At 37.9% G+C, this 11,899-nt stretch overlaps 1 protein-coding gene across 2 annotated transcripts in view; it reads right to left on the bottom strand.

Moving 5' to 3' along the window:
• Positions 1 to 11,899, bottom strand: part of camk1b (calcium/calmodulin dependent protein kinase Ib) — an 87,712-nt gene that overhangs the window by 65,656 nt on the left and 10,157 nt on the right. For both annotated transcript variants that reach the window (XM_088915885.1, XM_088915886.1), the window contains exon 2: positions 3,491 to 3,607. In XM_088915885.1, the coding sequence (XP_088772011.1) occupies positions 3,491 to 3,576 (86 nt within the window). In that variant the 5' untranslated portion in view covers positions 3,577 to 3,607. The remainder of the gene's footprint in view (positions 1 to 3,490; positions 3,608 to 11,899) is intronic.

Genomic DNA, 11,899 nt, shown 5'->3' with positions numbered 1-11,899 from the left:
ATTGCAATAACATCCTAATTGCATGCCAATGAAGTACTTTCTATTTCTTGCATTTTTTTAAAAGTATTAAATGGCATTTATGAAGTCATATCATTTAACTGAACAGTGTGGAACAGCGAGTACAGCTCTCTATGTGCTGCAACTGAAAGGCCATGGGTTCAGATCTCAAGTGGGTACTTCATTAGATTTATCAAAATTCTCAGCTGTATCAATATGTAAAAATGCAGTTTGTTCTGGATAAAATAATCAGTAATACTATTCACTCTTAAGATGTGCGCTCTTAATACTTCAAGAACATACATCTTATTGTAGGCTACATTCTCACTTTAATGCACTTTCGCAACTAGCCACAGACAACTTGGGAGGAGACAATACACGCTACTGTTACCAGGTGCGCACCGCAATGAATAGAGTCACTTGAGTTGCACAGATGCAGCTGTTGTAGTCACTGTCTCAGTGTCTTCCAGCTACTATTCATCAGCCACAGTCCTACACTTACTTAATAAATAATAATTGCTTACACTTATATAGCACTTTTCTGGACACTCCACTCAAAGCGCTTTACAATAATGGGGACTCCCCTCCACCACCACCAACGTGCAGCATCCACCTGGATGATGCGACGGCAGCCATAGTGCTCCAGAACGCTCACCACACACCAGCTCTCAGTGGGGAGGAGAACACAGTGGTAAAAGCCAATTCATAGATGGGGATTATTAGGAGGTCATGACTGGTAAAGGCAAATGGGAAATTTGGCCTGGATGCCAGGGTTACACCCCTACTTTTTTCGAGAAACACCCTGGGATTTTTAGTGACCACAGAGAGTACCATCCAGGTACTGACCAGGCTCACACCTGCTGAGCTTCAGTGGGTTGCCAGTTGTGAGTTGCAGGGTGATATGGCTGCTCACAAAAAACAGTAAAATGTCCTTGCCATAGATTGCAAATATAAAATCAACTGAATAAACCCTAAAAGCAAATTAAGCTACTGTGCGAACAAATCTTGCAAGTAAAAATCAGGGCACAGTAAATAAAGCCTTGTTAATTAAAATCATCTTTAAAATCCTACCGGATGCGCTGAATAACTTCTATGCGCAATTTGAAGCACTAAATACAGTGTCTGCGGAAAACACCATAGCTCCTCCCAGTGATCAGGTGCTTTGCCTGTCCGCAGCTGATGTGAGGAAGACACTAGCAAAAGGTAACTCACGCTGGACCTAACAATTAACCTGGTCACGTGCTCAAGGATTGTGCAGCACAGTTAGCTGATGTTTTTACAGACATTTTTAATATCTCCCTGTGCCAGGCGGTCATCCCTGTATGTTTCAAGACCACCACAATTATACCAGTGCCAAAAAAGACTAATGTGTCCTGTGTCAATGACTATCGCCCCGTGGCACTCAGAACCCCCCAGGGTTGTGTGCTCAGCCCACTCATGTTTACACTGATGACTCATGACTGCACTGCTAAGCACAGTGCAAATTACATCATCAAGTTTGCTGATGACACGACAGTGGTGGGCCTCATAAGCAACATGATGAGGCACCATACAGAGTGGAGGTGGAGCAACCAGCGGACTGGTGCTTAAACAACAATCTGTCTCTGAATGTAGATAAGACAAAAGAGATGATAATGGACTTCAGGAGGGCCCGCGCTGATCACTCCGCACTGCACATCAACAGCTCCCCTGTGGAGACAGCTAGAAGTACTAAGTTTCATTGGTGGGCATATCACAGATGACCTCACTTGGACCATCAATACCACCTCCCTAGCTAAAAAACGTCTCCACTTCCTGCGTCGACTGAGAAGGGCAAACCTTTCCTCCCCCATACTATCCACATTCTATAGAGGTACCACAGAGAGCAACTTGACAAACTGTATCATTGTTTGGTTTGGGAATTGTAAGGTCTCAGACCGCAAGTCCCTGCAGCGAATTGTCAATACGGCAGGAAACATCATTGGAGCCTCCCTGACGTCCATTCAGGACACATACCACAACCGCTGTACACACAAAGCCTCCAGTATTGTGGACAATCCCTCCCACCCCTCCTGCAACCTCTTTGCCATTCTACCATCTGGTAAAAGGTATCGCAGTATACGGACCAGCTCCACCAGACTCTGTAACATATTTTTTCCACAGGCTGCCAGGCTCTTCAACACCCTTGTACCTACTGCACCTACTCCAAATCTAGAAACTTAGTTATTTTTTGCCTAATGTCAGGCATACTGTGTGATGTATTCTTTGCACAATCCTGTAAAGTAAATTGCACTATGCACATAGCACTTAATGTACCCTGTCAGAAAATGTCTATGTCAGCATTTTTCTATAGCATTGTCTTGTCAGTGTCTTGTCTGTATTCGCACTGTAGACCTGTAGAAATATTATCTCGCTCCTCTGTATACTTGCTGATGGCTGGAATGACAAATAAACTTGAACTTGAAAATTCAATATATAAATTACATTATTAAATAAGGCAATTAGCAATTGTAAAAAAAATAATGGAAAAAAAAACTTTAAAATCAACAGCAAATAACAGACTCAGTAAGAGTAAAATGACCATAGACAGCTGCTCCATCCAGATGTATCTATGGGTACATGACTCCTGCTTTTTTCATAGTGTTTATCACCCACCACTAATAGTCTTCCCTTTATGTTTTTCATAAAATTGATAAACATTAACATATATTTAGTTTGAAAATAACACTTTGTACAGCTATTTTAAAAAAATGTAAACATTTTACATGAACAAATATGTATACTTGTTTTTTATGTAGGAGTTCAACCTTTTGGTTAGGAGTGCCACATAAATCAAGATCTACCTATGCTGGTCATTCAATATCCAACAGCACTGGTCCAATTAAGGATACAGACCTCTTATGGGCTCAATTCTCCGGACTGAAATTCCCCCACAAATTAAACTCATTCCACTGTTCTAATTTGGAGCTGCTGATACAGAACAGGCTGTAGTGTGTCACCAGTGAAAAGCACTGAATTGCATGAATTTCCCTCCCTGAGGCAAAAGATCAGAATCCCCAAGACTGACAAAGCACTGTACAACATGTAAGGAGATACTGTATTATTATCACAACACTCAAGAAATATTAAATAATATTAAATAAATTAAATAATAAAAATTAAACCTCAAAAGTATAAATATTCACTATGCATTGCCAGGACCATCCAATATAGAATCTACCAGACAATGGAGGAAACCTTTTCATAAGGGATGTTGGAAATAAAACAATAGAATTTTATATGGTCGCTCTAATACTAATACAGAGGTCACATAAGCTTCAGGACATCACAGAAAGTATATATACAATATCCTAGCCGTTGACAGGCAGTCACACAACATTCACATCAAACTCAGCCCATTCTCATTGATGCAATTTAAAAAACATCAGATTTCTAAGAGTTATGTAGAAAAATGGAAACAGCATTGGTTTTTTTAAACTGAACATAGAATTTTACTTATGGAGTTGGTACTTACGTTCCCAGAACTTCTTTGAAGTCATACATTTCTTTAATATCTGAAGTTTTCTTTTTCCAGGCATTTCCGTCGTCACCCAAAGGCATCTTACTTGTGTTGCAATGAACAGCAGAAGAACTGTAGGCAAGCAGAGGGCAGACACTTTAGTGAGTGAGAAACACAATATTTACTGTGCTTCTTTCAAAAAAGCTTCTTAAATGCCAGCTAAGATTAATCAACACTGTCCTGTAACATGCATCATATACCCATAAGGAAGCAGTATTCACAAAGAAGAATGCCCCTTATCAAATTGTGTGCTTTTGAATTTATTTGCATAACATTTGTACAGCAAGACTCACTTTATTATATACAAGTTATTGAAAATGACATACTGTCTTGCTTGCTAGTTTGGGAAAATTAGTCAAATTAAGTAGCAAATTAATTGGGGCAAATCAAACTGCCTTAAATATCCTGCTCCAAAGCAAAGAAAGCAAAGTGTATTATAAATTGTGCCTCTCAACTCCTCCACTTCAAGTTCACACTTCTCCCATCTGGGAGATGCCACTGTGTCACCAGGTGTAATACTAATAGACACAGGAAAATTTTCATTCCCACTGTAATATCTCTTTCAAATAATGTATTGTAACTCTCTTCTCCCTTAACTTGCTGTAACACTGTTGCACTGAGTTCTTGGTTGTTAAATTTTGCCTGTCATTGTGTTATGTTGGGAGAGTGCAACAAATTTCCTCAAAAGACAAAGAAGCTTGAACTGAACTTTACCTGGAGGCCTTGTGTCAAAAAGTGCCACAGCCCTTATAAGGAATGCCTGAATCTGAAATAAGGCCATCATATTGAATGGCACTTTAAATTTGAGTGTCCTGACTATATAAGAAAGAAATTTAGGAAGTGTAAACAACAGTATTTGGACACAATAGTTTTCTGTAGAATAGAAAATACTTTAAAATACTTTATGTCCTTTAAAAAGCACAAAAATGTTGCTGAAAAAATGTACGTTAAAGCCAGTTTTGCTAAATTTGCTTCAAACACCTGAGGAAAACAAACAAAACTGTTGTTTTACTGTGCTTCATCTGAGTGTGGTGAAAACTGTGCTTCGTCAGAGTATGGTAAGAATCTCTTCTTCTATCAAACTGTGTGCCTGGCCCACAAAGGAGTATCACTGTCCTTCAGGCTCTCCACCTAAATTCTTACTCTCTCCTTTAAAAAAGGCATCTTTCTCTGCCGGCAAAGAAGGCCTCAGCTCTTTTGACTTTTGAATAACACACATATCTCATTACTCTCATTACTGCTATCGTTGCACATCATGAATATATTGGCATACATTTAGCATAGTCAGCACCTGAAAATAAACACATTGCCCAATTCTTTTCAAAAGCTCCTTTTTTAAAATGATGTACGTTGTACTGATCAGAAACAGCCTTAATTCTGTAGAGAAGAAAACACATCAGCAGCATTTATAAAGACAGCATGAATAGAGCATTTAATTTTGCATGACTTTACATACAAATTGCAAAACTTATGATAGTACCATGAGCCCTGAAACTCCTGCTTCTTTAGGGACTAAAATCCTCACCATTTTTAGCAATACAATAGTAGTGTGCTTTGTCCACTATAATTTATAATAACATTAGAGAAAGAGCAACACTCTAGACACTACTACAATATTCTGATAGATCACAGTCAGTTTTGGACTGATAGTTATTGGTCTGTACGGTACCATGATCGTACTTGATGGAAAAAATAATTACATAGATACAGATACATACAGATATGAGTAAAGATAAATACAAGCATTTATTTATCTCTTTCAGATGTCATAAACTTGCACAAGTAAGATTTGAAATACTATTTACTGTATATGCAGCATGTTTAACAGATAAGTCCAGGGATATCAATTACACAGTCTCTTTCCAAAAACACCATGTTTCTGCTGTGAATTCATAAGCTATTAGTATAATTAATTTTATCTAGCTAATTTTCTTCAAAATTACTCCTTGTGTAGCAACAGGTGAGCTGTATTTATGAGTTCAGTAGGTTTTCTTGTATGCCTACCTTCACTGTATCTCTCACTACACTGTGTAATTCACTTATGACTTACAGTGGTGTGAAAAAGTGTTTGCCCTCTTCCTGATTTCTTATTTTTTTGCATGTTTGTCACACTGAAATGTTTCAGATCATCAAACAAATTGAAATATTAGACAAAGATAACACAAGCAAACACAAAATGCAGTTTTTAAATGAAGGTTTTTATTATTAAGGGAAAAAAAAATCCAAACCTACATGGCCCTGTGTGAAAAAGTGATTGCCCCCTAAACCTAATAACTGGTTGGGCCACCCTTAGCAGCAACAACTGCAATCAAGCATTTGCGATAACTGGCAATGAGTCTTTTACAGCGCTGTGGAGGAATTTTGGCCTACTCATCTTTGCAGAATTGTTGTAATTCAGCCACATTGGAGGGTTTTCGAGCCTTAACTGCTTTTTTAAGGTCATGCCACAACATCTCAATCGGATTCAGGTCAGGACTTTGACTAGGCCACCCAAAGTCTTCATTTTGTTTTTCTTAAGCCATTCAGAGGTGGACTTGCTGGTGTGTTTTGGATCATTGTCCTGCTGCAGAACCCAAGTGCGCTTCAGCTTGAGGTCACGAACAGATGGCCGGACATTCTCCTTCAGGATTTTTTGGTAGACAGCAGAATTCATGGTTCCATTTGCCACAGCAAGTCTTCCAGGTCCTGAAGCAGCAAAACAGCCCCAAACCATCATACTACCACCACCATATTTTACTGTTGGTATGATGTTCCTTTTCTGAAATGCTGTGTTACTTTTACGCCAGATGTAATGGGACACACACCTTCCAAAAAGTTCAACTTTTGTCACGTCAATCCACAGAGTATTTTCCCAAAAGTCTTGGGGATCATCAAGATGTTTTCTGGCAAAACTGAGACGAGCCTTTATATTCTTTTTGCTCAGCAGTGGTTTTCGTCTTGGAACTCTGCCATGCAGGCCATTTTTGCCCAGTCTCTTTCTTATGGTGGAGTCATGAACACTGACCTTAACTGAGGCAAGTGAAGCCTGCAGTTCTTTGGATGTTGTTGTGGGGGTTTTTCTGACCTCTTGGATGAGTCGTCGCTGCGCTCTTGTGGTAATTTTGGTCGGCCGGCCACTCCTGGGAAGGTTCACCACTGTTCCATGTTTTTGCCATTTGTGGATAATGGCTCTCACTGTGGTTCGCTGGAGTCCCAAAGCTTTAGAAATGGCTTTATAACCTTTTCCAGACTGATAAATCTCAATTACTCTGTTTCTCATTCGTTCCTGAATTTCTTTGGATTGCAGCATGATGTCTAGCTTTTGAGGATCTTTTGGTCTACTTCACTTTGTCAGGCAGGTCCTATTTAAGTGATTTCTTGATTGAGAACAGGTGTGGCAGTAATCAGGCCTGGGTGTGGCTAGAGAAATTGAACTCAGCTTTCCAAAGATGTGATAAACCACAGTTGATTTATGTTTTAACAGGGGGGGCAATCACTTTTTCACACAGGGCCATGTAGGTTTGGATTTTTTTTTCCCTTAATAATAAAAACCTTCATTTAAAAACTGCATTTTGTGTTTACTTGTGTTATCTTTGTCTAATATTTCAATTTGTTTGATGATCTGAAACATTTCAGTGTGACAAACATGCAAAAAAATAAGAAATCAGGAAGGGGGCAAACACTTTTTCACACCACTGTATGTAAGTTGTCATGGATAAAGATGTCGAATAAATAACTAAAGCAGTATATCCCCAAGCCTCTCCTGTCTCTCTGGTTAACTGTCACAGGACAGCAATGGACATATACAGTGCCTTCAAAAGGTATTGGGACAGTAAAGTCTAATATGGGATTTTTACTATAAACTCTAATAATTATCATCTTATGTGAAGACGACTGATAGATAAATTTTTGCTCGTTATTTTCTACGTTAGTAATGTTTATTCATTTCTTGGGTCAATTAAAGAAATGGATAATGTTGAAACTCTTTTAATATTCCCTTAAACTTTTTTTATGGAGCAAAATTACTGGTACAATTGGCTAGCAGGCTGACAACTTGTGCCACTATGACTTCAGTGTTTAGAGTCCATATTAGAAAGTTAAAAGGAAAACCAAAGAAGTTTGTTAAATAAAAATGCAGTGTTGAAACTGAAAAAAATAAAACCTTTAGCAGAACTACAGCACTGAAAGTGGACAATTGACATATTGCAAAATACAGGAGAAGAAATAAACCACAGCCAATTGGCTAAAACCAGGTCAGCCAAGAAATATACGTATGTACAATACATTCTACTTGCAACTGATGACAAAAAATTATTAAAAGAACAATCTCCAGAGCACATGATGAAGAAATCAAAATCCACAATTTGCAAAAGACTGAGACAGCAAAATTACAAAGGCTATACTGCAAGATGTACTGTGAATCTCTCACCAGCACCAGGAACAGAAAAGACAGATTCTGATTTGTTCAGAAGTACAAGGATGAGAAAGTCAGGAAAGGGTAATGTGTAGAGAAATAAAGGGACTGCAAATGCTCCAAAGAACACCACCTCCATGCCAAGTACGGTGGAATAATGTCATGGACTCGACAGTATGGCTGCCTCTGCAACTTGTCTTTATTGATGATATAACCGATAATGGCAACAACAGAATCCATTCTAAGGATTAGAGACATTTTGTTTGCTTATGTATGCAAAATGGTTCCTTATTAATTGGACCTTGCTTCATCATGTAGCATGACCCAAAACATACGTCTAATGGAAACAGAAATGTAAAATTTTAGACTAGCTAGGACAAGATGCAGAAGTAAATTTCATTTGAAAACACTGACGTCAGAGCACCCAAAGAATAGGCACGAATTCTGGCTGCAGCAAAGGCCAGGCAACCTCAGATGTACACTAAGATTTTGGGGAGCAGGTTACAAACTTCACGCAGATATTGCCTCCAGGACATTTGCAGAATATAATTAACAATCAATATAATTAACATTGATATTAGTCTCATGATCACAAATACAAATTGCTTGACTAATAAACTTTTTTTTTTTTACTTTGATGTCCCAATACTTTTGGAGGGCACTGAATGCAGTCACATCTTTATATTTGCATTACTGGAGAGACTGCCAAGGCAAAGGAACATCCTGTGTCATATGACAGAAGAATGTAACCTATCTTGTTAATTTTTAACTGTGAATCAATACAGGCGGCCTGTACATTCCTACACTACAGTTTATTTACAGTTTGTAATGTAAACTGAAGAGTCTTAACTTCTGTATCACTCTCAGGAAGATGATCTTTCAGTTGTAATAGACACTGCTCATTTTAACTGACAATGCCAAAAGGGAAGGATACAGAAAGGAGACACTAGGTTGGTCAACCACTTGGTTACCAGGGTAGAGGGATGTAGGGGGAGTCCCTTTTACTTTTAACATTATTAACTAAATAAAGCCCTAGCAATATCCTCTCTTTCAAACACACAAACCCGGAAAAAATAACACTCACTCTGGGGCTTTTTAAAGTAAAGCTTTGTATTTTTCTTTGCTTGTTTGCCTTTGTTGGCAATTATCCATCCTGCATTTTAGTATGCCACTATTTTGCTGATATATTAAAAATAAATAAGAGAAAAAGATTAAAAACGCATAGAAAGTACATATAAAGTGATGTTATCATCCACATTCTAACAGGTTGAAAAGAGAAACTAATACAGTAACAGTGTCTTGAGAAAAAGAAGTCTATGATCAGAAAATCTATCATAAGATTTTGATACCACAGCCAATTAACTTTGGCAAATATATATATATATTTAGCCATATCAAGGATATGATCTCACTTATGAGTTATAACAATTCGTGTTTTTCCCCCATACATATATTAAATCAAATCTAAGGATCATTAAAACTTCACATGAAACTGTCTGTATGGTCTGCTGTAGCTTTAGAGTTCCCACATTCAGGATAAAAAAACAGAACTGCGTGCCTGAACTTCTGCTGTACTCACAGACGACACCTTTTCATTCAGTTCTAACAAATCAACAAAACACAACAAAAAGCGTAAAAGAGTTATTGAACAAGTTTAAAAGCATGACCAGGTTGTCAGTTCTTGCACTAGCAAAAATAAATTTAGGTGTTTTTGTATCCAGTTTCTGCAAATATATACAGGCAAGTGTGATTCAGACAAATATCAGTCTCCAGCCAAGACTAGGTTTTTCTGCAGCTGAATGTCATGCCTATAAATTGAAAGTTACTTGGGGAGCGGTTGAGGGCTAAGCATCACAGTCACATTGGAAAGCACATACTAGATTTAAGTATACCCCCAATTAAATTTTGACAAAAACTATCCTATAAAATAATAATTGAAAGGCTTGACAATGTATAGGTTATTATCAGTTTTATTGCTTAGAACCATCATAAAAATCTTGTACTGTACAGACTATTCCTCAATATTTGTCCCTTCTGTGATCATGTTTTGCTTATTTCAGATTTGAGAATGTTTCTGGTATTTATTAAATATGTTTGTTAAATATATTTTGTTGCATTTTCAATTGACAATTTTCAACTACAATAATCAGGGCAGCATGTCAAGATACAATTGTTATAATTAGTTGTTTCCATAAAACACAGTGTTCCACTTTTTTACAACTCTAAAGTATTCCTTTAAGCAAAATCCAACAAGAACAAATCAACAATAACAATCTGCTCTGTGTAAACTTTTTAGTACTAGTAACTTTACCAGGAAGAGGGTGCAAGTGTATCCTGCCAAAGTAGGCTATGAAACAAGTGGATCAGGAGCCAACCATGAATCCAAAACAACTGCAGATCTCCAACCGGTATTTTAAACTGAGAAGCCTCTTCTAATAATGAGCCACAAAAAAAGGCAGCCTCAATTTGATAAACTACAGTATATCTGAATTTTCTGAATATCTGAATTGGAACCAAGTCTTATGGTGTAAAAAAGATGAAGCTCATATGCAGTGGGTTCCCTCTGCTTCAGCCTGGCTGAAAATTAACATTCTATGTAACCATTTTCCAAAGCATACATCCAACCTTGACAAAGAACTGGTTAACCGGACACAAAATAAATGTTCTCGACTGGCCATCTCAATCACCATACCAAATGACAAATAAACATTTGTATTTAAAATTCTGTAAAATTCTGCTTTGGGGAATGACAAAAAATATCCCCTAAGAAGAAATATCCCCTAGAACCTTTCTGCACTAATATAGGAGACACATTGCAAGTGTAATCCATGTCAGAGGAGGATTTGCAATGTACTATTTACCGGGGTGTGAATAAAGGTGCAAAGGTGTTTGCTGGACTTAAATGATTAAATCTGGACTTTGTTAACTCCTGTTAGGCTTCCTACGAATGTTGTTGAGATGGGACTCCGATAAGCTGGATCCTGTCTCTCCAAAGCCAAACCAAACAAAGATTAAATGCCCATCCTTACACTGCAAGTGTAAGTGGCCACACTAAATCTTGCAGCTCCAAGAGAGAGACACCGGCTTAAAGTTATTTGCCCAATGCCTGGTCCACTGAAAGGGCTAGAATGATCCACAAAAGAGGAACATGCCACATGGGGATGCCCACTACACCTGATGACTTTAAAAGTTGCTGCGCAAGCAGTTTTGATGATCTCCTGGCACCTTGACACCAAACTAATCATGTGACCATGACCACCATAAGAGCAAACATGAAGGTTTGTGAAGAGCTTAAACCAGATTACTGAAATACAGTACCATCAAATTGCAATTTACGAGGTTGGTTCTGGAAAATAAAAAATAAAAAAGTCTCTATTCTCTGAAAAATCCATCAAGCACACTTATGGGATATAGTTAGTGAGCCTATACAGTAATCTAATTTACTTTTATTTGCTGTTTTTTATACTTATATTTAATATTTTGAAGTTAGTAAGGTTTTTTTATAAGGGTTATATGGCAAACTTTGACTATACACGCTACTCAAAAAACCTAACCCATAGTCCTGTGTAAGTTACGAGTTGATTATAATACAGTTGGACATTTGTTGACATCACTGAATATCCACACCAGGCACTTTCCCTTGCAACAGAGCTCGCTGTATCACCTGCAAGTACACATTTAACACCACACTCATTTAAGATCCCTCAGGACAGTTCTGGATCACTCAGATGGCATCTTGTACCTCCAGCAACCTTATTTACTGTATCTCTTGCAGTAAATGCCCAGCCATCTACATTGGAGAAACAGGAAGGAGACTTGGAGACCGCTTCAGAGAACATGTTAGGACTGTGAAGATTAAAGATCTCTCCAAGCCCATTGTTTCTCATTTCACCTCTGACAGCCATGACCACTCTAATCTCTCTGTGTTCTCAAAGACGATTTTCTGAACTAATACATCAGAAAGACTACAG

The sequence above is a fragment of the Atractosteus spatula genome, chromosome 5 (assembly GCF_055471065.1).
Source record: "Atractosteus spatula isolate fAtrSpa1 chromosome 5, fAtrSpa1.hap1, whole genome shotgun sequence".
NCBI lineage: Eukaryota > Metazoa > Chordata > Actinopteri > Semionotiformes > Lepisosteidae > Atractosteus > Atractosteus spatula.
This window is presented reverse-complemented; position numbering and strand designations above follow the sequence as displayed.